Below are 27683 nucleotides of genomic sequence, written 5' to 3'. Positions count from 1 at the left end.
AAGGAAAAACAGATCTCTCGACGTCGTTCCTCGTAACACGAAAATGGAATCCGGTTAGAGCCGACGGGATAAATCATTTATTTGAGCGGTAAAAATAACGCACGAAACGGCCAAGCTTGCAGAATGTCCGACAGGAAATGGAGGAGGAAGGACGTTAGTCGTAGGAAGTTACCATTGCGCTACAAGTTACAACCAGGGTGTGAGTATGTGTGGGAAGAGACCCACAACCCGTGCCCTTTTCCTTCCCTTATCTCAAACTCAACGAGTAACTACCACAAACTGAGTTTACCTCCATTTACGTGGTCCGTAAAAGCGCAGGAGGAGAGAGGGTCATCGGTCGACGCATCCATCGTCACAACGCGAGGATAGACGGTTGTATTCAAATGCCACCCCTTTATGCAGCGAAGATCCATTTCTGGAGTTTGACGAATCCCTCTGAACTCACTCGCACGAGAGCACCACTCACGATTCTTGCCGCATCACGCTGGATATGTTAATCTTCCAAGTCCCGATGTTGGAAATCTCAAGATATCCGCATTTGGACGGGATTTAGGGGAAACTCGGATAATCAAGCACTACGGATAATTCTGTGATAATTGGAATCAAGCTAATTCGTTCAACGATTCTAAAGTATTTTCGTGAACACGATCTTGTAGCAATTGATCGAGGGACACGTCGATTTAGGTTGAATAAATTTCGTATCGTTTGGTTCAGTTTTTTTTTATGTAAATAGATACAGGTAATAGAGATTTGGATACAGTATTTTAATTTTCTTGTTAATGTAATAGGTTGTTCGATAAAACTTATTCAGCAACATAGTACTATACTGTTCAATAAGTTTTATCAGACGACAAAACTTATTGAACAACCTAGTACTTACTAAGATTTGCGTAATAGTGAAATTATATACACCTTGACTGAGATTAGGTTAGAAAAGAAAACAAATAATTAGAGTGTGGCGGTTTTTATAAGGGTATTGGAGGAAGAGTGAGCGAGTGAAGATTGGAAAAGGAAGGGAGAGCGTTTCGCAGAGCATCCTAGCAGTCCTGTTTTATACGCTTGGACATTGGAAGATCGGTAAGGATCGTATATATACCGATCCGTTATGGGGACTAGTAGAAAATGGTCAATGATCGAGTTTCTCTCCAGTGGCGAGTATGAAAAGTGCCGTCACAAAAGAATGTAATGATAAACGATGGTAAATTTTGTGTCGTTCACATGTAACGAAACTTATTTATACGTATTGATTTTAATTTTTTTAATAAATAAAAGATACATTTTTCATCGTATCGCAAAGGTATCCAAGTTTTCCCTATATTCTTCTCTCGACGATGATCAAATTTTGTTTCGATCGAGTTAACGTTTTGTTATTCAAATTTCGAGGGTTTTAGTTGGGTCACCGAAGATGTTATAAGACTCTAATCTAATCGGTACAAGATCATGGATTCTTAGCTGAGTCACTAGGTAGCTGAGAGGCCCCGATTGAACCTATTTGTATAATGGGTCTAGGAGTGTCTATTTAATTGGACTACTAGAGTATCATAGGTCTCCTGTTAGGGCTCTAGGCTACTAAAGGCTAATAAATCTCTAGTTAAATCTCTAGTGGATCTTAGTTTCTAGTCGCGCCCCTAATGGCCCTCGAGTCCCTAATTGGTCCTCTAGTAGGTCTCGGGCCCCACAATTGCAGCACAAATACACCGATGCAATGTTTCCAAGTATGAAACAATCAATCTCGAATCCATGTAATTTCATACGTGCGTATCCCAAAATGACACGGGCCATGATTAACCACCAATGTGGTAAAAGCAACGTTTGTACGAACATTTGAAACAGTAATTGGTTATCCCTCTAAAGTCTGTTAGTCTTCCTAACGAGGGAGTATTGAAACGAAACAGAGTCAACTTGTTTCTCTGGCCTAATTAAAAGTTTCAGCTTCACCAAGTTGCTTTATTTTTTCTTTTTTCGAACATACCACAAAAATTAAATAAATCTTTTTAAACGAGGTCACCAAAATGCAGTTCTTGTTCTTTACTTTACACGGCATTGTTGAATTCTGTTCCGAGTGAATGAACCTTCTGTTGTGAAAATGCGCTTCCTTGGCGCAGGTGTTTGGCCTGGATGTGCCACTAGGTACACCACCGAGTATTCAGGGCATTGAATGGAACCGAGTTTATGATAGAGGCGGGACTGGGTCGCTATTATATACATACATACATACATACATACATACATATATATATATATATATATATATATATATATATATATATATATATATATATATATTCTTAGTTTATGGTTCAAAGATATCAAAATATCACTCAGAGTTTTCTGAGATATAGCTTCTTCTGCACATGACTACTCGGTGTGCCGTAGCTTCGTACGTCTTTTTAATTCAAAGTTTTCTTTAATTAAATAGAAAGAGACTTTTGTTTCTTTGTGTCACACGCCAACTTCAACCCAGCGCTGACTAAAACTAGGTCTTTTCGAACCCAACCGTGTAGAAAGCTGTCTTCACTGTTGAACATACGATACTTCGGTCAATGTATATGTCAAAACGATAAAGAGACGAGAGCCTTTCTAAGAAATACATTTTCTACTGTTCTTCAAGTTCTTGCGTAGTTCTCCCAACTATTTCTTGCAACTACTCCAAATTCTATTAAAATAACTTTTGAAAATAGATTTTCGATCAAATGTATCTCTTCAGGGGTTAAACATTTTTTGACGAAACTAGGAGACATCTGAATCTTTGAACACAGTTAAATATAGAAATTAAAATTCCAACTTTGAGTAGAAATGATGTGTTAATTTTGTACATAGTGTCGCCTGAAAGTTTAATACGAGTTTTATATTTATATCGAATACGAGCAAAATTTTGTATAGCTCGTAGATGAAAACTTTATAAATATTTCAAGTATCGACAAAACGAATTCATTAATTATAAAATCGTAAGACGAGTAGCTTTTGGCGAGCGATTCTCTCTTTTTACGATTATTAAATTCACCCACTATGGTGTCACGAGAGCAGCAAACTTTCGAGTGTACCTAGATGAAAGAGGTTACCGCTCCAAACGTTACTCGAGTAAATATATTAGTTTTATGTTGATATTTGAAATTTTAATTCCAACAAATTTCAGTGAGCACGATTCCATTTCACCGGAATTAGGAAAATGCACTTTGCCAGAGTTACGGGACAGCTAAATTTTTAGATTACTTAAGTGGGAGCAATTAACATTCCAAATATTTAATCGCCTTATATATTAACTTCGTGCTTTCGTAATTTGATATTTGAAATTTTTACCACGATAATTACGTACCTTTAATATTACCATTTTTTTAAATGCTCGCGTCGTTTACTATTTAGACGATATTATTTCTGTTAACAAGACAGATGTTAATTCAACGCGTAACACTCGAAATCCTAACTTACAATGATTTCACAACACCCATTGTGCTAAATATTCTTTATTTGGCCTTGTCAAATTTGGCGGATACTACAATATTTAATCAAAATCAATTAGCATTTCAAATATTAATGAAATCTGTTCGATTGGCCCAATTATGGGTTGAAGTCACATCGAAATGTCGCATTTTAGTTCTGCTTTGCAGTCATCGCGTTGAAGAGATATTCTATAGTAAACGATCATTTTTGAAATAACTTTTACGAGTCAAATAAAAGAAAAATACTACTGAACACAAACCACTGAAATTTTATACATTCATTTCTATTTCAACTAAATCTAAACAAAATTTCACGTAATCGTCTTCAATATTCCATAAAATAAAAACCACATCGCGTTTCGAAATGTTTGTCCAACCGACGACATTGATCGAATCATTCCTAATTATTTACATCGACCGATCAAAGATTCCTATTTTTTTTAATTTATTTAAGCGTAGCTATCGTTCAAATAAATAAGACAGTATAACGTTCGACGAGATACTTTCGAAAAATGTTAAGACTAAACCCCTACAAACTTTGTAGCCACTAAACTTTCAACCCCGCACGTCTCTAGGCAATTTTACGAACTCCGCCTTAATACCTTCGAGACACTTTTTCAAGAGCCTAGACTCTGCAGAAATATAATAATCCTAAAATGTTTGTCATCCGAATTGATTTTAATATCGAAAAATGAAATCCGAGTCGCGTGTAACTGGAAGACCATCGAGTAAAATCGAAATCATCGCCGTGAAAAATAAAAAGAATGAATTCGAACCAAAAAAAAGAACGAAAAAATACAAAAGAAACAATCATACCATAAATTCTACACACAGAGGGTGTCGTGCAACGCGTTCGAGAGGAAAGGTGCATTTTGACATTTCAAATTTTTCATCTATGTTGAACTTGCAGATAACACAGATCTTAATCTTGCCTACTTTATCTTTAGCCAACTGCTTGATACGTAGTATTGGACAGAGTTTGTACATTCGTGCACGCTATACTGACCAGATTTCCCTATGAGCCACGGTTAGGTCATTAGTCATATTTAAGAATCCAGCTACACCAATCGGTGAAAGTTATAGATCCGATCAGGGTCATTGTTTCGCGTGGACACGCGTATCGAGCGGGTAATTAACAACGGGTAACAGACTGGAGGTTGGTACTGCACTTCTGTTTCGAAGATCGATTAAATAAGCGATTTTACGCGATAACGCGGCTTGCGTATAAGGGCGAAAGGTGATGAGGACAGCGAGCCGCGGCAACTGGAATGAGAGAGGTAAAGCGGCGCGCGATCGACGGAGAATGGGAGCGGTTCGTAATTAAGTAGTGGAGGTTATATAATGAAGTTCGCCTTCCTCGAACGACGATCGATTTCATTAATTATGCGAAATACGGAGGGTTGCTCTGGTTACAGGTCGCACTGAAAGCACTCGCGGAAGTGCTCCTAGTAAGACGGAGGGGAAAAAGGAAAAAGGTGGAAGCGAATGGAGGTTGGGCGACGCGAACCAGAGTGGCTGGAGGGGGGAATATCGAGGGGGCAAGAAAGCAGGCGGGGGAGGGAAAACGGGTCGGGGGAACGAACAGAGGGGGTAGAGAGAAATTCACGATTCGGCGGAAACGGAAAGAACCGGCAACCCCTAATTAACTTATTCGATCGGGGCTCCCGTTAATTAATGCATGTCGACCCGTACAAGCGATGCAATTCAATTACGTGAAATCAACCGGCGCTCGGAATTGTGTCTCGGCTTACTGCGGGCACAGGATATGACGAAGAATCACCCCTCCGTCGGGTGGAATTATATTTCGATTTCGAAACCCCGCGATTCGATGTCACGTGACACTGAAGCTTTAAGCTTGACTCGAGCTATCCGTGGCGAACGACAGACGGTTACCACCGAAACTTGCGGAACGTTGCAAACAGTGTTCAGTTAAGCGGGGACACCACTCTGAGACGTCAAAGAATGAGTAAATTTTCCGAATTTTTCTTCTACGTAGTTACTCAATGAAAAATGTAATCTTTTTCAGAGAATATAAATGTAACTTTCAGCTCCGTTTTCTAATTTTTCGAAAGTAAAAATCGTACAAAATGGCGAAGTTATTCGCTATTTACAGAATCCCTTCTAGTGAAACATTATTTGTTAACCGTCACAGTTGACAAGAAGTGGGTGGTTATTGAAAAGGAAGTTGGAGAAAATTTGAGTAAACTTTTGTTGCGAAAGGTGAAGTTTAAAATATCCGGTTAAAGGAGAGATAATCGTAACATCTTTTTGCAGAAGAAACACGTTTGAAGACACTTCGATCTCGTTTTAACTATGAGAGAAATTGTCTTGAACGAGGATACCAGACAGTTTTTCGTATTTTCATTTATTAATGTATTAAAGAGTCTAATAAGTTTTCCTTAATTTATCGAGCTCGTAGAGCATTCTTGATTTTCGTCTTATTCTGCTCTTTAGAATCACCCCGCAAAATATTAGCCACCTGTAGATGAACACATTGCATATGGTTGGAGAATGGCTGTAGAGAGAAATTGGGAAAAAAGTAATAGAGTACGGATTGTACAATGAAAGGAACTTATATGCAGCCACAAAAAGTGAAGATAATAACGAATGTATACAAAGATGTGAAGCACGTGTATCGATATAAATTAAAAATGTTGCCATTCACATTATTCCTATGTGAAAAAAAGAAAAATAAATATGCAAAAATTTGTTATATACCGATGATTCATACTTCGGGGAATAAGATTAAAAAAAGAAAGATTATAAATATATAAAGTTACTTATAAAGTTAAAAAACTGTTTTGGTATCGAAGTATAGTATCCGAAAGAATAAATTTTTTCGGTAAAATAAAGCCTAATAATGTCGTTATCCTCCGTGATTTTTCGTAAAATAATAATTTACAACGAACTGATCATCGTTTATAGTTAAAAATTACATTTCTGACGACAAATACAACGAATTTGACCTATGTTTTACGATAGCGTGATAATATAGTTGTTGCACTGTTCTTAACAGTAATTATAGGACCTATCCATGCATGGCATCGATGATGATAGATACAGGTTCAAATTGTTGACCTGGAAACGCAATATGAGTATAGGCAATTAAGTGGTAATTACTGAACAGTAACTACAACGCATTGAGTAATATTATTTATGACGACGTTATTGTCCAGTTTCCTGATATTTTACAGCCATAAATTGTACTATCGTGTAGTTAATTTCGACCGTACCTTATTAACAATATATAATGTGTTCAATATAAAACGATATATACCTCCTCGTTGTTTATACCGACTAAAATACATTTTACGTTGTGATAGATGTTTAGTATAGGGAATGATAAAAGGAAAGTGTTCGAGGATGTAAAAACAGGCTAAATTAATTTTCTTGAAAACGATAACTTGCGAATGAAAATTTTATTCTACACTTTTGGTTTATTTTTATATGCAAAATATTATATTATTTTTATACCCAATTTCATCGTTCGTTTCACGCTACCCTGGGCAACTTTTGTTACTCGTGTACCGATCGATAAAATCTCCAGACTTTTTAAACACTTTTTTAACAGTTTACGTAAAAAAAAATCGATAACCATGAGTGTTTTACCAGTAAATGCTACAGTATATAGTCGACTTCGATTAGATTTCTTATTGACAAAATTCAGCATCGAGAACTTACTTATTTTAATGACTCGAGGCGACACGACCAAGACGTTGGTACATTATTGACTGTATTAGTGGTGTTGATTTACAACGAGAAAAAGCGAGGTCGTTAAGTCGAGGTTATTAAGTAAGGCAATATCCACGATAAAATATTAATGATATTGACGGCCTCTCATGACTAGCTGGGAGGATCCAGCAGACTGGGGATGAAGAATAACGATGCCACCCTGAGTGAAGTAAATGTATCGTGGCACGATGAGAAGCACGATTCATAACAAATTCGGAGCCTACTTTATTCTCGCAACAATTATTCCAATTGTTAACCGATATCCTGTTAACCAACTTGTATTTACCTTTTTGTTACAAAAATTAAAAATTCTTTGTAGTTGTCACAGTGAGCTAAAAAATTTACAAAATTCTGTTACCTTTAGTTTCTTTCGGCAATAAACAGTAAAATGTAACAAATATTTTAAATTCATATAATGTTCAAAACAATGTTTAAATAATAGGATGGTAAAATAGGGTTCAAGATTTCGAGGGCTGCAAGAATTATAATACTCATCGAGAGGAACAAAAAATGTTTAATCAACATAGGTCATACAATCGACAAAATTAACTTCTGTTACTTACAAACAATCGATAACGTGAATCTCTTCGTAGTACATTGAATATAAGCAGAAATTGGTTCGTTAAAAGTATATCGATTCAAGGTTGTCGATACGAGATCACTAATATCAACAAAGACTAGATGCTTCATCGATGATACAAATCTTTCCTATCATAATAGATGTTCTATATGTCTTCGTTCCATTTAAATGCACGTTTTGCGGACAAACAAACCGCGAAAGAACCAAATTTGCATAAATGTTGATAAATCTTTTTAAAAAATTTAAGAAACAAAATTAGCTGATTAGGACATTTCTCTGCACACAAACGACGAGCCAAAGTAATGTTTCCATTGATAAGATTATTCTAAAAATGTATATTTGCAATTTCCATTTTAGTGTAATAGGCAGACATTGTCAATAACCCGAAAACGACATTTATCACACTCAATACTACACGGATACCAAAGATTTGTATTGTGTTTACGTCTATGAAGTACTCGATATTGGTCATCTCGTGTTGACAACCTTGAACCGATAATTCTAAATCAATTTCTCAATTTGCATTCAATTTACTGCGGAGAGACTCACTTGCGATATCAAATACTTGTAAATAACAAAAGTTAATTTTACACCGAAAGGATTGATCGTAGAAATTATTGGGTTGTTCGAAAAGTCATTTCGTTTTTTTTGATGAAAATGAAACACGATTTTTTTAGAGCGTATAAACATTTGATTAAATTATATATTCTCCATTTTGGAAAACGAAATGACTTTCCGAACTACTCAATATTATATATTCATTAAACAATTTTTGTTCGTCTCGCTGAACACTATAGGCCTTTGGAGTCTTGGACCCTTTTTCTTACCACTCTGTCTAGTTGTTACAAATAATGTTTATGTTAATTATATATACTCCTAATCCTGTCCTATCTTATCAGTACCAAGAGTGAAAATGGTAATCATTTCTAATTCATTACTATCATATATTCTAATGTTCCTAAATTTCTCAATGCGTTCAAATACTTAGATAGAAATTCGATAATGAATATTTTTGTAGAATTTAAAGTTGAAAATGCGTGAATGTCTCGGTATTCCTGAAAAGATTAAGTAAATTACTTCATAAACTCTGCAAGAATTTACTTCGATCGTACTTAATAGTTACGATTAAATTTTAAGAACACGCAATATTCATCGCAATAAAATAAGCGTTAACTAACGGGGATATAAAAGTGTTTATACAGAATTTAGAAGAAAAATACAATGAAGTACCAATTGTCCAACAAATTGAAACTACCAATCCAAATCTGTAAAGAAATCAACGAAAGGTCAAGAATGTTTTAACGAACAAATAGACGAAGCGTAGATTACCTGAAATAACAACGTGCTCAGTATCTGAGTAGGATCACGGTTTATTAGTCGCAGGTGATACATCAGCGATTAGCAATTAGCAAGCGAACAATACTGTCACGACTCTACGCGACTCTCGAAGGTCTCTCGAGTGCAAAGACTCTCGAAATTCCACCAGTTACATCTACATATACAACGCAGAGTTTCCCTCGCCCTAGCCTATTCCTTGCGCCCTTAGCGCACTTTCTCGAAACGACGACCTAAGGTAGGGAAATCGGAAACTTGGCGATGCGTTAGGATTTCCTTCAGGCCCGCTGCACGTGGCTAATCGGTAGCAACCCTTTGGGTCTTACACTGTGCCTTCCAGAACTCTCGGTTTATAACGCCTGCAATTAACTATCGACGCAGCGACAAGAAAGCTACGTAATCATCGTTGGGAGAAAGTCTGAAAAAATATACTTCCTCAAAAATAGCTTTCGTTGACGCACGAGTCATAAACCGTGCTAACTGTTGCACGCCAGACGTTTCGTCAAATCGTACGACCAGCTGCTACATGGGAAACGTACTGAACATTTATTACAGAAGGAAGTAACAATCTACCGTCGAAAATGTTCCAAACGTTAAAACTAATCATTTTAACAACTCCTTGTTTATTAAAATTTCTTTTCTAATTTTAATAGATATTACTCGAAGTTTGATTAAACATTTTTTCAAGTACAGATAGATTCAAACGTTACTCCCTTCAAACATTTTGAAAATCCAATTAACGATAAACGTATAGTCGAGCAACGTTGTTAAAAGAATAATTTTCCTCTCGATGGAACAATCGTTCTACGGAGAGAAATAAAATTGAAAACGATTTTCAACCGAAATTATATACGTGTTCAACGCAATACCGGAAAACGATGTTCGTACAAGCCATCGTCGTTTTACGCGATTTTTTGTTTCTCCCATTTTTAACAATACGGACGTTGAACGTTTCGACCATGTCACTGCTACAACAGCAATAGTATCGCATAAGAGGATTAGTCCCTAGTGGACTGTTCGTACGGTGCAGTGTTCCTCAAGTATGATCTTCCCACGAATCCCTTCGATAAAGGAAATCTTTTGACGAACTCCCTAGAGTAAAATTAAATTATCGTGTTTTCAATGTACTCGAAACTATTTTTAGTAAATGTATGTAGTAGCAATTTTCATTTAATTTTAAATGATTTCGTATTGTTTTTAAAATTAACAGATTCCCGTGAACCTTCTTAAGATTCATTTGATACTATTCAAAATTGGCTTTTAACAGAGTAGAAAATAATATTGATAGGATTCTTTGGCAAAAAATTGCTGTCTCTCGATAAATTAAATTATTTCTCAACGTCTTCGCTGTTAACTACGGAAAACTTTTAACAAGAATACAAAGCTACGGAAAATATTTTTTCATTTCGACATGTTTACTTGAAATCTTGTCAGTATATTTCACGAGATGCTGATGGAGTTAATGAGAATAGACCCAAGAGAAGAAGAGCTTGATTCCACGTATTGGTAACGTATAATTTATCAAATCAGCTGTCACACCCACGATTCACAATTTAATTACAAATGACACTTCCGTAGAGGTGAAACAAACGTGCACACGACGAACTGATTAGCAGAGACACGTGATTTGAATCGTTAAGATCAATACACCAAGACACTAGAAAGTCTTTCGAGTCGTAGAGCTGGGTATACCTTGGGAATTGCTAAACTCCAGCGGTAAAAATAATCTAAAAGTAAACATCTTGCAACTGTAATGGTGGATAGCAAGAGATAGGTACTTCTATAGTTCGTAACCTCCGATCAGTGGTGTTATAGACGAATGCTACGATACCTATGAGTGCAATGCGTGAAACTATGTAGGTCTCTGTTAGGAATCGCAAGGACAATCGAGTACGCGTGTTGACGCTTGAGCGAGTTAAAGGCAACTGAAATGGCCTCGCGACGTACCTGTTAACGCGACGAAAGAAACCATAACATCGGTCGAGGTCGAGGTTAAAATCGAACGGTCTCATTCAATATCACAATTCAGAATCCAGGGTGCGCGTAAACACGCTATACAGGGTTAGTTGCATAACCGAGGAGAGTTGTATCTCGAACTTAGCGAAAGATAAAACAAAATTGTAGAGAGAAAATTTGAATGGCACGATAGTGCCTATTTTTTATGACTTCACCTTTTTTTCATCGGTGCAACGTTGCACCGGGAAAATGCACTTTTTGTAACGAAATCGTATTTTTGTATACTTATCGGTTCTTTGGGTGATACTGTGTAAAGAAGTATTGGAGTACTAAAGTTACAAAATTAATATCTCGTAAGATATTTCACATTCTTTATAAAGTCGTTTATTTACTTTATAAACGATTTTCACGTTGGTTGTTTGCAATCGGAATATGTGTTATTGTACATTCTTTAGATAACCGTATAATATTTGTTACAAAACACAAAACAAATAAACACGTTAACTTTCTTGCTATTAACGAATGGTATGATTTTTACGATAGTTCTCGAGCCTACAACACTCATGATCTAAAGACACCTATTGCTTTTGATCGTTTATCATCTACTTTCTTTAGCCATCCTTTTCTTCTTTCTCCACCTTCTGAGTATCTTAAGATATTAATTATCTTAACTAATAACCGTTACAGTTTTTCATCTTATTACAAATTATACTAATGGTCGAGTCAAAGTAGTATTAAAATTATTAGGTCGTTCAATAAGTTTTGTCGTTCGATAAACCTATTACATTACTTGGATCATTATTTCTCTAAGAACAAGATGCCTCTAATTGGCGATTAGTTTTCCTTTAATTTTTAAGATACGTCTAATCTCGTTAGCACTTTAACGCGTCTTACGATTAAGATACGTTTATTCCTCTATGAAAACATCTATCTACAAGATAATCCCGCTAGTCCCAGGATAAATACGATAATTGGACAGAAAGTGAGACACACCATTTTCTCCCAGGACGGTAGTATATTTCTACTTAATCCTGTCCTGGAAAGCAATGTACGTTTTCGAACGAGAAATTCTGCTCGAAGCAGTACACCTCGGGGCAAGGATTTTCAACCGATTAAATAACGATGAACCGATCTACTTCGAAGGATGTTTTCTAATCCTATGAAAATCCTCTGTTGCAGAACCCAGTGGCGACTGCCTTCGAAATCTTCTGGATGATCTTCGAACCTATCCTGTTTGCAGTGACGGGCACTCAGATCAGAATCGACGAGCTCGATGGAAAAACGGTGTACCTAGGCGTCGGTTGTCTACTAACGGCCATAGTGATCCGCATCGTCACGACGGTGCTGGTCGGTGTTCGATCCAAGCTGAACCTGAAGGAGAAAGTCTTCATCGCTTTTGCCTGCATGGCGAAGGCTACCGTGCAAGCTGCACTGGCACCGACCACCCTAGACAAGGTCGATCCCAACGATCCTGAACAGGTGATGTTCGCCGAAACGGTGGTGACGATGTGCGTGCTCTCGATTCTGCTCACCGCCCCGGCTGGCGCCATCATTATTACCCTAGCTGGGCCAAAACTCCTGACAAAGACCACAACGCCAGTCACGCCACCCGAAGCATGGAAGGCGCGCAGACCCTCCATTCGAGACATCTCCATCATCAACGAGGACCCGGATCTCGAGGAGACCGCAAACGAGAGGAAACCTTGAGGCAAACGAGGTCCGTGTTCCTTTCGAACGTGACCATTTTTCCTTATCTCTCTCTCTCTCAAGATCTTGCGACGTTCGCCGCGAAAGAACATTTGGAGAATCTCCATCGAAGACTCTGTTGTAATTTTATCCTCCCGTTTCGAATATTCGTTGCCATGTTCCACGCTTTAATCATCCGTGTATCGATGGAGAACGATGATCGGTGAAGTTGTTCGAACGTCCCTTTGGTAAACGAACCACTTTTACCAAGTAGAGTTACGACAACCCCTCGATAAAAGGCGCGATGTTGGATCTACGCTTTTCAAGGAGGGACGGTAGCGAATTCGTTCCTGAAATCGACCTCTCGTATCTCGGGCCGAGGAACACTTGACCGGGTTACTACAGACGTACTAATGAAACTATCGTGCCGGTAATCGGTAACAGGCACACTATTGTCTTAGTTCGTACTGTCTACGTCCTTTTCGATCCATAATTTTCTTATAACTTTCTTTTCCGTAGCTCTTGTTCTCAAGTTTATCAAAGTATTGCGTTGTATCGTCGAAAAGATTCGATCGATCCTGTTTTCATGCCGTTGTTTTGCTCCGTATTGATTTTTATAACGATTTGCACATTTTGATGTAACATGGCCTACAGTGGTGTATTATTTATACAAGGGTGATTAATGTTTACGATAAAGAACGTAAATAAAGAAAAACGCTTAAAATCGACGTAAACAACGTGAATTAAAATCGTGATGTGCCGGTTACCGATTACCGACCGAGTAACACAAGTGTCTGTCGTTGCGATCCGTACCAGCGAACAGTCGGCGGCGCAATAGTTTTACGCGCACCTCTTCTCGCGCATCGTGTACACTTAGAAAGGGAGATGCGTTTGCGATCAGGTGTTCTCTGGCCGAGTTTACGAACTATCCGACAAGGAGAGTGACGACGCTAATGTAAACTCGCAACTTTTATATTTTTCGTTACATCTTCGCGAGTATATTGTCAATGGATTGGTGAAGTTCTCTCCATAAAAATGAGACCAAATTAGACCGTTTTCACTTGCTTGTTACACGATTTGTTTCCAAAATACTTTTAGTTATTTGTAATTAAAAGTAATTTGGATACAGTTGTGTTCGGTTTCGTTTATCGTCGGAAATCTCGCAAAAGAATAAAAAGAAATATAAAAGTTGTTAGTTGTAATCAATCGCTATCCTGCTGATATGCGTATGGCTTCGTTTTGAAGTTCGGTCAATCGGTTTTTTAAATCCACAGCTATCGATACGTTTTATAGAGGCACCGTAGCGGTGTTTTATCGAGGGGTTATCGTTTTACACAATTTGTGTCGTCAGGATTTTCAACGGCCAATGTTCCTATCAGTAATAAAGAGTTTCACTGTTTCTATATGGAGTATTATTCCAATATACTTTTGCTGGCGTTGCTAGTTCCAGGGTTTGAAGACACGTTGGTATCAAGCATTTCCAAGCTCGGTTGCGTATCAATCTTTTGAGTGATAAATCAGAGAAATTTGTTAAACCCACTTTGCTTCGTAGAACAGAGTACCGATTAAAAAGAAACGGTTATTGAACTGCAACGTAGAGAAAGATAAAGAAGTATAGTTGGATATCGATGTGTCTTTGGGTACGAAATGCTAGAAAAACGTCTTAATAATGTTCCGTAGACGGGCGATCTACGCCTGGAAACCTCGAGCGATAATTGAACAATTTGTTTGCGAGCTTCATTGTCCGGATGGGAAATCTTACCCGATTTTAAATATTTCGAAACAATGGCTTCGACGTGCGTCAATTTTTTGACTTTCAACCGTTGTTGCGTTCTTTTCAAAGTATGAATGAATGAGAAAATAAACGAGAAAAGTGTTATATCACTTCTTGAGAAATGTACGACCGCTTGAAATCAGTTTATGAAATTTGAGGTCTAGGTGTAGATCTAAACCTCGATTAGACAGCCAGCGTTCTGTTTGAATGGAAAGTCAAGATTTGATTTGAATATTTTATGCAATTATCGATATAACGCGATAAAATATTATTCTATGGATAGAGATACGAAAACGTCTTATATAATGAACTAAAGCAACTCGTGTCTTCTATGTCCGACTATGTTTCATAATTGTTTAAGCCTGTACATATTTACCTATCCAACAATTCTTGCTTGGGTAAAACCGTGTTGAGACTCATTGGGTAAAAATAATTTTATTTAGGATACGATGCATTGCTTTGCGTGCTAAGCAACGCAATTATAATATGTTCGATTGAAAAGACAATGGATACAGGAAATGAAAAGACTGTCACGGTTTGATCTGAAAGCTTTTCAGCAACTGAATGCGAATCTTCGGCAAATGCAAATTTTAAAATGCGACGATTTTATGCAAGCCTTTCGAACAAAGGACTTCAATGTTCAATGATCACGCGTTTACTTCGACATGTCGATAAAAAAAAAACGAGTTAAAACACAGTGTAATTTGATTTCTCGCAAACTTTCAACTCAATATTGTCACGAACGGCGATATGCCTTTTCTCGAAAGACTTGACAAATGAAATTCCAAAACGCATGATTTATATTAAAAAAAACGTCTACCTATTTTTAGAGGGATCTTTATAAAGAGCGATTGGTTTTTTAAAGATTTTTTAAACATATTTGATACTCATTCTATCATATATGCACGTGTAGTATTTATATTACGGAAACAATTTTTAAATTTATCGAACGAAGAGGTGGAAAGTGATAATTGTGCAAGATAAGGAATAATTGGAGAAGAATGAATTTACTATATACGTCGTTATCGTCTTTAAAGGGTTTTTATGTCTGGCACAAAATGTACACATCGTGTAATATTTTTCGATGTATCGTCTTGTGAGTTCAACATTGTTATTAATCGTGATTCTCTTTATTCTATGATACAAATTCTTTCCAATGTTTTCTTTTAAATATGCAAGACTATCTGAAGTCTAGTCTAAGAAGTTAATAATTTTAGGGTCACATAGTACTCGGAAAAATAAAGTGTCCGATTAACGTAAGTGTGCAAGTGAACTCTATCGAAGTATAGTTGGAACACGATCAATTTGCTATTCAAGGTCACTTCTACTGCGAGGAAGACGACAAATTTTGCCAGCCAAGACTCTCACTTTTGCGCCATGCCAGCTGCAACTCCAACTGTGCATCTAGACTTGCGCAAAACACGAGAGGAATGGTGGGGGAAGCTGAACAGTATGGAGGGGTAGCCCCTCAGTAGCTTTGATCGGCCAATTCATTTTGTTCACACTATTTCATACGGCTTTCTGCTTAGATAACATAAAGATACACTTTCCTTTATTCGTTGAATGTTACGTTCGAGTAAAAGTCATCGGTGACCGTAATACGTATTTATAACAGTGTTCTGTAATTATACCATAACAGAATTTACACGAAGACAATTTTAAGAACAAAATTGCGAAAAGTAATTTAGACAATCACGATCCTTTTAGATTCTTTACTTTAATATTAATTCGTGCAACGTGTAGGGAGAGAATTTTTTTTTATTTCGGCATAACAGGAAACGAACGAAGTATAGCAATTGTGTCGAATGTGTTATTGAAAGAGAAAATTGCATACTCATCTTTTAATTCTTCGACTCTTTCTTTAGATCGAATTAATTTTATGTTAGTTACAAAAATATGCTTGCTTGTCGCGTCCTGTAACAAACTGACACTCTTCTTGTCACTTTTTACAATTTATTATTAAAAAATTTCATTCGTTCAAGATTCATTTGGTTGCATTGAATTCATAAATGAATGTAACCTATTTGTGAAATCAAAGGCACTCGAACATTTTGACAATAGTAAACAAAATTCCGTTGACTTTTGGACAGGTGTAAATAATGCCCAAATTATCAGGAAAATGATATTAGTAATTAGTGGTTTACTTAGTCGCGAAGAAGAAACGTTTTAGTGGAAAATGTAATCGATATATATTTATACGTACGTAAAATAGATATTGGTACACTTTTTGTAAAATCGTTCCAAAGCTCGTTATTTTAATGTAGAAACACGGTGAACAAGTGACTGTGAATACTTGTACATATTTTGTGCCTGTATAATTATCCCTGAATACGAGAGTAAGAGAGGAATACGTAAGAGCCGGCAAATTGATTAATCGATCGGTCGAAAGTTCAAGTAAAGAGCATCTGCGCGTAAATTAATCGATTAATTAATTAGCTTGAAAGTGCTCTTGCATTAATTTGCCAGAGGGGAGAGGATGACTGTGTAAGAACAAAGTTTCACTGTTAGACACTAATAATTAATGTATAAGTATTAAAGATAACAATTAGTTATTAACTGTGTTGTATTTTTTTATTTCCCGACCACTATGTTACCGCAGCGTTAATTTCGTTTTTTAAAAAACAGTCCAGTTTCGATGACGCGTTTTCTTCGATCATCTTGCATGGAGTTTCTAAAATTCCAAGACACTTAATGCTGTAATTTCAATTGGTGACGAGTTTGTTTATCATGGAAATAAGAAGTTGAAAAAATATATAGACTCGAGCAACGTTAAAGTTTATATTCCTTTTTTCTTCGCTATATCATTATTTGGAATAGATAGTTGAAAAAGAAAATGATCGTACACCGAATACGGTGAAAGAAGCTGCCGCAAAGAAACAGGAAAATTAGTGAGGGAAAAACGACTTTTCGAAACTGCGAATCTTCGAACCGGTAACTAGTACGGAAGTCTTTGGGTATAGGAAGGGATGAAGGTAATAAAACAACGGAAGAAGTAATATCGATTCTTCGTATCAAACCGAAGCAAACTACGACCGTGGTCCGTTTTTAAAAATCAAAAAAAATAAATAGCGCATAAACATATTTTCCTGTTATTTAAGCGAAAGTGTAAACAGAATTACTTTCAGCAATTATTGAAAAATACTTTCGATCGCTTAGCCAATCGGAACCAATTAAAATTCTTCGAACAAAATTTAAACAAGGAAAATAAGAAAACTTAAATGAACAAACAAATGAATATTGAATTTCTCGTTTCGATACTTGTTTAACATTTTATCAAATACAACGTACAACCACCGGCGATTATTGCTAATTTCAAACACGACTTACAGATATGCAAATTACTCGAATTTTAAACGAAGATCAAATTTACCATGGTTTAAAAAAAGTGCTAATCGTAAGCTCGACACTACAAAAATATTGTCGTACAAGATGTAATATAATTTGCGTTAAAATAATAAGTGAAAACTGTTCTAAATATATATTTTTGTACGAGTCGAATCTTTTTCGAAAAAATTGATTTTGAAAATTTGTTTATCGGTTATTTAAGAGTAGGAAATCTTAGACTCTTATCTTAAACGATACATCTTGGGTAAAGAATCGATTACTTTTAAATTAATAATGGAACATTAATTTTTATTACGTTGTATAATACATATGTTTATACACACAGATAGATATACATAATACATGTAGATTTCACAAAATATTCTAACACATATCGTACAGAACTGGTAATAGTACTACACAATTATTAAAAACGAGTAGAAATAAATTTATCAAGAAATATTTATCGTCTCTCATCATCGCTGTTTCAGTTATTTAAAGTGTACGATGTACATTGTTTCCCTTGTTTCTTTCCGTAAATTCTTCATCGAAAATCTATAATCCATTATTCATTATTAATATATATCTAGAGGCAATGTAATTAACGATATTTTAGTAATCTTAATTTAGTACTTAATATTATATATAATACAATAATATTGTAATATATTCTTATGTATTATATATTATTATATAATGTAAAGAACAAGTCATCGGAAACAGAACACCCGAGTATCTCGTTTGGATTTCTAGGTACAAAAAAATCTGAATAGTAACTTTAGAAAAACACACTTTCATTCTTTGCATATTGCAGTTGATTCAAAAAGAGTTCAACCATGTAGCTTAGTATGACTTCGAAATGACCCTGCACGTAGATATCAAGCAATGGGAAGTTGAGTGTGCAAAGTAAATTTTCACAAACCTTCGGTCGTTTCACGGGGAAACTTTTTAATTAAACTAAAGTACATAGAAGAAGACGAAGAATTGCGTTCAGAATATCTTTTTCTATAGATGGCGTTGTCAGATATAAAATTTGATTCTCCGCACATTTTTCAAAAAAAGAATTCTTAACGTTACGTCATCATCGTAATATTTTTACGCGCACAAAATTAGGACAACCTTCACTTGTAATTAAAAAATAAAACAAGCGTGTACTAAAAAATTTCACAATACTTGCCTAGTGAAATATCTTTTTTAATAGAATATATATGTGAAATTCGAGCTCTTACTTCATTAGAAATGAAAAGTTGACTGTGCAAACGTAATTAAGAATAAAAAATTCCTTGCTGAAGCAGCAAAAATACTAAGTACGATTCTAAAACAAAAAAATAAGTAATTATCAATATTTCCACCTAATTTAGTACTATCGGAATAAAAAATAGATACTTATTAATAAATTTTGTTTCATCGCTACGTTTTGTCCAAGCGAGTTTCGTCAGAACGATAATAACACTGCCATCAAATCCAAAATATTTGAATGAACAGAAACATAATATTTGCGCGATTCTTAAGTAAGAAATATTTTTAATTTCATTCATCGACGATTAAAACACCCTCGTATTAAAATCGTAAACGTTTTCGACTTATGGTTAAGGTCATCGTTGTGTAATTATTATTATTATCCATAAAAAGAATAATTAAATATAATATTATATTTTGTCTTTATAGATAATATGTTTACTTTTCGTCGAAACGTTCACGACTTTGGTATTATTATGTTCTCGATGTCATATCATGATCGATGAATAAAATTATACTCGAAGAATCTAAAATATTTTTTACTCAAGATATTCGGATGTTCTGCTTCTAGCGATTCAGTAATAAAGCTAAATTTCGGGAGACGATTTAATCGATAATTCATGTCCGCGTAATCGCGATAATAAAGCGTAATTTTCAGCATCTCGTCGTTCTCGAGAAACGCGCGCGAATCGTTCCACTTTGGGTTGACTTCGTCGTGGAACACGAGTCACTTGACGCACGCGGAATCGAATGAACTTTTATGACGAAGAACGTCTCTTCGTGCCGATTACAAAGGCTCCCCCGTTCTGCACGCTGACGATGAGCAACGTAATAAGCTTACGGATCCTACCAACGGCATCATCGGCTTACACGCGCGAACGAAAGCCTGCAAGCTCTTGATTTTGTCTTCGCGAAATCCGAAAGGGGCGCCGCTTCCCAGAAACGTCGAGAAGCTCGTTGATTTCGCGACGTTTGTCTGCTTCGCGAAACAAACACTTCGAGAAGACGTTCGATGATATCTTAGAATTGATTCTGAGAAAAAGCGAAGAAGGATGAACTGTACGCGAGTACAACGAATTAAAATATTAAATTGAAAGAGAAATCTTCTGAGAAATCTGTCCAATTATTCCTATTAGTATCTTAAAAGAAAATGTTTCGGTGAAACTTTCGTAATCAATAATTAAATGTAAAAAATGTACAGAAAACAAATTTTTTTCTTTAAATTAGGAATATTTTCAGTGACGTAGAAAATGTCACGAGAAAAATAGTAAAGAAACGATTTTTTATATTTCGATCCCTGTGAGGGAAAATATCTTTTCAGTTTCAGGAAAGCTAAACGACACTGACTAATTTATAGATACATATTTTCTCGATTATGCTACATGATTATCTAATCGGATATTTTCTCGTATACTAAGGCACCGTAACATAGCATATTCAAACGAAAAGTAAAAATATTATATATAGACGAAAATTATTATAGAAGATCTATAGAAACTTCTCGCGTCTTCTAGATATATAATATATATATATATGTATATCTTTCAAGAGTAAAGTTATGAAAATATGGAATGACTATACAACTGGATGAAAGTTTTCTTTCTCGTTCGAATAATTGTAGACAGTACTGTGGACGACAGAAAGGAAATTGAATTTTCTCTTTCCGTTCCCTTGAAAACTTACGGATAAACTTCTCTCTTCAAAAATATACTCGTTTGTATCCGTTGCATTTAAATTATTCCTACGTTTGGTAATTTTTATTTATCACGTCTTTCGAACAGTAAGCATTATTCGTTCTTGCTAGCTTGCTCGAATGTTCCACTAACATATGGCTAATTAAAGGCAATTTACTCGATGTCGTTCGACGACATTTGAGTCGCCATTTGCCAAGAGACTATCGTTAACGAATTAAACACCGTGGTGAACAGGACGCCATGCAATTGCATCTGAAAGTAACCGTCAATATTTGTGTAAAGAAAGATTGATCAATAATGCATTAAATTCACAGTAATGCATATTAATTCTCGGTGGGCGTCGTCACCGATATCTTGATCGTCAATATTTATTTTGGCCTCTCAGCAATTAAGCTGCAGTGACTTAATCCTTTGGCTATGTTTGCGTCAATTTCTATTCATAACTTGGAATATTGCTACTCCTAAACGGTTTGCCTCGATTTCGTTGAACGAAGATCGATCGATTCAACCTTTGCGTACATTAAACTTTCAATCACTGTTACAAAATCATGATAGATAATTCGTAAAGCTTCGAACGGACATATATATGTACAGTTCAAAGATTTCGATTACCTTTAAAGAGTATTTAAATCAAGTTAATAGTGAATAAAAATTTCCCGAGAACATCGAATAAGCAGCTTAAATGTAACTTATAGTACAAACATTTTAAGTTAGTCGATCGTTACGAATAATACACAATAATATCATTAGAAAACAAAATAAACAAGACTAGAAACATATTTATGTTTCCAAGAAATGGTCCAATGGCCCAAAATACTTTCTTATCGTACCTTATAATAATTAGAATAATTAAATTAAATTAAATGTAACGTGGATTCTATTGTACAATATATACCTTTCACTCGGTTCGATCGACTCTTCGGGTGACTCTACAAGTAAGTTAAAATAATTTCATTCGTGTTCAATTTTGCCAAAAAGGCGAAGAGAAAATGGAAACACGAAAAATAGAAATAAAATACTATGTAATTTTGCCTTTGGGCGAATAGTTAGGTCCTTCGATACGTATTTACTAACGAACGACAGACCGTTTAATCGTGGAACTTCGATCAGATATGTTATAAATTATTATAAAACTATTTGATCGAGTTTCACATCTATTGACTTTCGTTTAATTTCTTTCCCAGATTTAATCGTTTTAATTCAATGCGATTGAATTAAAGCTCCTATGTATATATTTAAAAAAATATAAAAAATAACATAAGTACAACGATAATTTTTCACGAACAATGTATTCCGTGTATTCTACGTTAAATAGAAAATATTGAAAGTTGAGAAGCAGGAACGCTTATTCGTTGTTTGCCGCGGATAAATTTACACAACTTCACGCGCGACGTCCACTTCGTTCCACAGTTGATCCAGAAAATATATGGAGATCGTCGCTGCAGATCTCGCGACAGATCTGTATTTTAGATCAGCGTTTCCCAACTCTCCTCCCATGGAGGGTCTTCTAAAATAAGTTTTCATATTCCGAAAAATTCTTTAGTTGTGAAAACGTATCCAAACCAGAGAAATATTACAGCAGAAGGTGAAACTACAGTAATAAAATTTAAAATGGTACACAGAGATTAAACGAGTATCGAATATTATCGAACCAGATTTCGCGCAATATTTTTAAATCTTTTCATTTTTACAACGTAATAGGTACACGCACCAAATTTAATCGTCCGCATTTGTTTGCGAAAATAATACACGTAATATGTTTGTATTATCTCCTCGCAAATATTTCCAGTATGGATTTCGTTAAATTTGTCAACTTACAATACGATAATGCCTTTCTAATTATCGCGATTTTTATCTCTGTAAACTGTCAGATAGTTTCCTCTTTTTCTTTTGTTTTTACCATATTACCCATATTTCTCCTATTCTCGTTGTTTCTAAATTTTGTTAAGAAAGTCGATGCAAAACAGTTTTCGATACAGAGATTTGAAAACGACAAAATTCTCAAAAGCATAATATTTTCACAAATAATATCTACGGAATGTTTTCTTCAAAATTATTTAAATTCGAAAAAATAAAGACGACCAATAGATCACTTTTCACTTGTATCGAATTAATTGTAAATGGTAAGAAAGATAAAAAATTTCTTACAGCAAACCTTTAATTTTTATGCATATCACTTGATAAAAGCTGTTTAATTCTTTCGACAATTGCTCATGTATAGAAAAACGAGGTTTAATATGTACTCTGAATACCAACGAGGATAAGTATAGAAACACGAGCTGCTTAATGAAGCGGGATTAAAGTTCACTGCCGGGAAATTTAATTTTCACCTCTACTTTTACAAACTGTTAAAATTGCAACGAATTTGAATATCAATAACGAGAATTGAATTTAAAAAGCTACCGGTGCTGTTTCAGATTTTCGAAAGCGATAATAACGCTCGTTATATATTTGCGAATTCGTGTTAAACGTATTTACGAAAGTTTTGCAAATGTACCGAAAAACGTAACTCGCAAAGGCGAGGGAACGTGGAATTTTCATGAAATCTCACGATTCTCGTGGCGTTTGCGAAACGTCGAGTGTCGTATTTCTCGATTATTTTCCCTCGGTGCGCAAACAATCGACACAACGTTTCCTCGGATGCCGCGAGACGGATATAAAGCTTTCGAAAAACCGTTTATCGTGCTTCCCCGTGATTTAAGGCCTGTTTTAAAGCTGCGAGCAGATTTCCGAACGCCCCGCTGCTTTTGTTCTCGGGGTTTCGAACAGGTTACACACTGAACTTGTAACGTAAATTTTTAAGCTCTTTCGTCGCTCGTGTCGCAACTGATAATGCGAGGAAGGCAAAATATAGAATGTTCAATTATCAGGAGCGTAACGAAAAATCTCTGTCTTCGATGTTTCGATCATTTTACAAATTGATTCATTAAGTCTTCGACAGATACTTAGGTACTTAGTAATTAGAGTCTTTGTCGTTTTTACATTGGTGCATTATTTGATCACGGTTATTCCTTGAATATAATGCTTAACAATTGGCTATTTCGATTCATTATAATGAATAACGTCAATTTTGATTCATTATAATTGAATACCTGTCAATAAATATAGGTTTTACTCTAAAAAAAAATAAGTGCCTGTAACGATTAAAAATTATAAAAATTTGTACTCGTGAAAATTTTACATTTCGATTTCCGTACCATTAATTTTTGTTCAATTCAGTGTACCTCCCGAAACATCCATTTGTAGATCGAATTGGATTGTGCATTCTGTAGGTATAAAAATAGAACATTCTGTATAGATAGAATATTATTGCAATTTTTTTAAACAGTTTTTCAACTTCTGCAATAATATTTTACTATTATTGACACATGCGTTATTACCACATGTTCCCAATGCAAAAAATACATCTAAATATTTTCGATTTTGTATCTTACAAGAAAAGGACTTACAGAATGACAGAGTACATATTGTTACATACGTCTGGTAAATATGGTTATAGACCCTAGGTTGAAAAACTATAATAACAAAGTAATATGTTGCGTGACTTGTGAATCGAAAACTCCTCGATTAATTAAAATTTCCCGATTAATTAAAATTTTTTTAATTTCTTTTCCTTCTTCGTCTCTCTATTTCACTATGATAGTATTGTACACGATGAAACGACATGAATCATGGCACATCAAAAGGTACGTATCATTAATTAATTAAATCTATAAAAATATCAAGTAACCACAGCTAATATATACCAGTCATATTTAACGATATGTAAATACTCTATCGTCTTATTAAAGATCGTTGAAATCGGTGTGGTACAGTTGGAATCCTTCCCTTGTTAGTATAGCGATTATCCTGGCACTCCTGACACAATTGAAAGTTATTCAGAATTTGCATTAATGTTGTTTTTCAAAGCATTTCAACCACCGACTGATAACACTCTAGTAAGAATGCACCAAGGAATATACAAATTTTAATTTTCATTAACAAACGACTCGTTTCACGCGCGTGTTTTAATTTTGAAGTTGCGAGCCACAGGACAGCAATAATGCGACACTCGTTCACTGTTATTCTATCTCTCTTGCTCTTGTTGAATCATATTGATTCTTGGCACTGAACAGCACGTACGAAGCACGACTTCGAGATACAAAGAGACCGATCGATGGAATAGAAAATTTAACTTCTCCGATTATATGAAATCGTGTGGATCCAATACAATTTCGTACAATCGGGAAACACTGCATCGCGTAAGCGGATCACCTTTTTGTTCAATCGATCACTTCGATCGTTGCATAAATCTCGATGCTCGAAAACATTTTTCAGCTCTGTTCTCTGCAATTGTCTAGATTTCGTTACTGGTTGTTTCGAAACAAATTTAGAGGTGAATTCAGCGCGTGAAAATAAGAAAAAAAAGTTGTCGATGATACACGTGCCAATTTTCAGTCGTATTGAACTCGTTTGTTTATTTTTGACGAACAAATAAGTGAGACGTATTTTGGTGTACACGGCGATCTTTTAATCTTGAAAATGACGAAGCAAAGGAATTGCATTGAAAATAAAATAAAGGGCAACGACGTGTTGGAAATGTCGCAGAAGAATTACGAGTTTGCTACGAGATAAAGAAATGTTTACAAGTGTTATCAACATTTCGAAGAGGGCCGTGAAAATATTGAAGGTGACGAGAGAGTTGAACAGCCTAGCGCATCGATTACCGATGAAAATGTGGAAAAAATTAAGAAAATTTTTCTTGATAATCACCAATCCGAAAAAAACTAGACTAGAATTGTGGAAAAACAACTCGTGGCAAATTGCATCGCGATGATGCACCAGCACACGCTTCGCTACTTGTTTATAAATTTAAAAAAAAATAACAAAACTGTAGCGGTGCCTCGATCGACTATCGGCAAATTATATTCGTTGAACATGACACCCTGCAACTTTTTCCTTTATTCAAAAACGGAGAAAACAATGAAAGACCAATCTTTTGCGACCACAAAGAAGATAAAGGCAAAATTACTGAACGAGCCAAAGTCTACACCAAATAGTGAGTTCCTCGAATGTTTTAAAGATTAGAAAAAATACTTGATACTTGCACAAAAGTGTAATATTCAATGGAGACTACTTCGAAAGGAACTGTATCGATATTGTAGAATATATCAATATTTTTTAAATAAATAAAAAATCTGAGAACTTTTCAATCGAACCTTGTATTTCCCAATATAACTTCGTTTTCAAATTACAACTGTTTTGATATTCGAGTAATCTCTTTACAGATTTACTCGAAATAAGAATCTTCTATTCGAATACTTTTAAACATCTTACGGTAAACCTTGTCCGTTCAAAAGTATCGGATGCTGTTCAAATTTGTTGGTCATACACGAGACAAGAAACGTTACTGTTATGAACAGTCGAAAGAAGAGCTAAGTTTATCGTAATAATTACTGTAAACCAAAGAGGCTATAAGTAGAAAACAAGGTGTACAGAGCACACGTTTAGACAAACTTAATTTTTTATTTTAGTGTGCTGAATTCGCTTTCGAATTAATATGTTTTAAAACACCGTATCTATTTAAAGTAATTGTACCTCAAAAACAAGAGGTCTTGCTATTTTTCTCATTGTTAGTTTCAAATTGTAGAACACGTCTGGACATGCCAGGACACGAACCTCCGAGGCACGATTCAGTTTGATAAACATTTACCTACAACGCTTTACACCACTACGTAGAAGTTAGAAAATCGATAAACGCGTTAGCCTATAAGTACACAGAATTTGTTTCGTTCTTGAAATTCATCTCGCTCTTCTCAATTGTTCGAAAACGTCACACTTAATTCCTTTGAGCGGCGCGTTAAACGCATGGAGACTTTCCCAAATATTAATCAATTTTTCATCGAGTTTGATAAATGTTCAACTTGCAAATCGTTTCTCGCGCGAATCGCGCTAGACGCGTTTAAAATTTGAACGCTCGCGAAACGGGAATGATGGTGAGTGCAAACAGCAAAGGGTTTCCGGTTCTTCTACTTCTTCGTCGTTTCCGGTCGACACCGCTCCTTTGAAATATTCACGGGAATTTCCGCCGCTGAAGGCTAACGAAACGCGAAATTGTCGTTGCTTAAACAACCGCGTGAACATTTCACGAGAATGTCATTAACCGTGACTATGATAAAGCGGTTCCATGAAAACACAGTGGCTACCTGCAAATGTATAATTCCCCATTTCGAAACGAGAACCGGTAGCTTTAAAATCGTTAAATACTTAACTTCTCAATCCCGTCGTATTACAACCGTTTTATCGCGATTGTTGTCGAACAACTGCGTTTGCTTTACAGAAAATATTTTTTCAACTTTTAACCGACGTATCCTCGTTGACAGAGGAACCGAAACAAAGGAAATTTCTAAGGTAGAGAATCTATTATCAGTTCGTTCGAATCTGTTCAAATTATCCATAAACCTTTCCAACATCGTTGGTACCATTTACTTGCAACGAAATAATAAATATTGCAAAAAACAAAAGACGTCACTTTCGTTAACGTTTTGACGGCATACCGGTCCATATCGCGATGAGCGCGAAACAAACACCGTAATACTCTTCAGTCACGCAAACAGTACTAATCAAAGATAACATAACACGCAAACAAGTTCAACGTTGATAATGATAACAAGAAATAATACAACGTGAAGAAGAGTTTCGAGAAAGTGAAAATTAAATACAATGAGGTAGAACCAAATTATATCGAAGGATATTACAGATTAACGATAACAAATTTCGAAAGTGAATATTTTTCGTGTACACCCGTGTAATTGAAAAAGAAAACAATAACGATTAGACGCATTACGATGTACGAAACATTCATACTTACAGATCTCTTAATATCGTTCCAAATGCTCGGAATCGAGGTCCCATTCATTCGTTGCATCTCCAAACGTCTTATT

At 35.5% G+C, this 27683-nt stretch overlaps 2 protein-coding genes across 2 annotated transcripts in view; one reads left to right on the top strand and one right to left on the bottom strand.

Moving 5' to 3' along the window:
* Positions 1 to 17059, top strand: part of Nha1 (Na[+]/H[+] hydrogen antiporter 1) — a 167842-nt gene extending 150783 nt beyond the window's left edge. The window contains exon 6 of the mRNA XM_076321307.1: positions 12223 to 17059. Coding sequence (XP_076177422.1) covers positions 12223 to 12750 — 528 coding nt within the window. The 3' untranslated portion in view covers positions 12751 to 17059. The remainder of the gene's footprint in view (positions 1 to 12222) is intronic.
* Positions 17060 to 18121: 1062 nt separating this feature from the next.
* The window catches only part of LOC143152191 (G-protein coupled receptor Mth2), a 72559-nt gene continuing 62997 nt past the window's right edge, over positions 18122 to 27683 (bottom strand). The window contains exon 11 of the mRNA XM_076322029.1: positions 18122 to 27677. Within this exon, the coding sequence (XP_076178144.1) occupies positions 27655 to 27677 (23 nt within the window). The 3' untranslated portion in view covers positions 18122 to 27654. The remainder of the gene's footprint in view (positions 27678 to 27683) is intronic.

The sequence above is a fragment of the Ptiloglossa arizonensis genome, chromosome 10, assembly GCF_051014685.1.
Source record: "Ptiloglossa arizonensis isolate GNS036 chromosome 10, iyPtiAriz1_principal, whole genome shotgun sequence".
NCBI lineage: Eukaryota > Metazoa > Arthropoda > Insecta > Hymenoptera > Colletidae > Ptiloglossa > Ptiloglossa arizonensis.
This window is presented reverse-complemented; position numbering and strand designations above follow the sequence as displayed.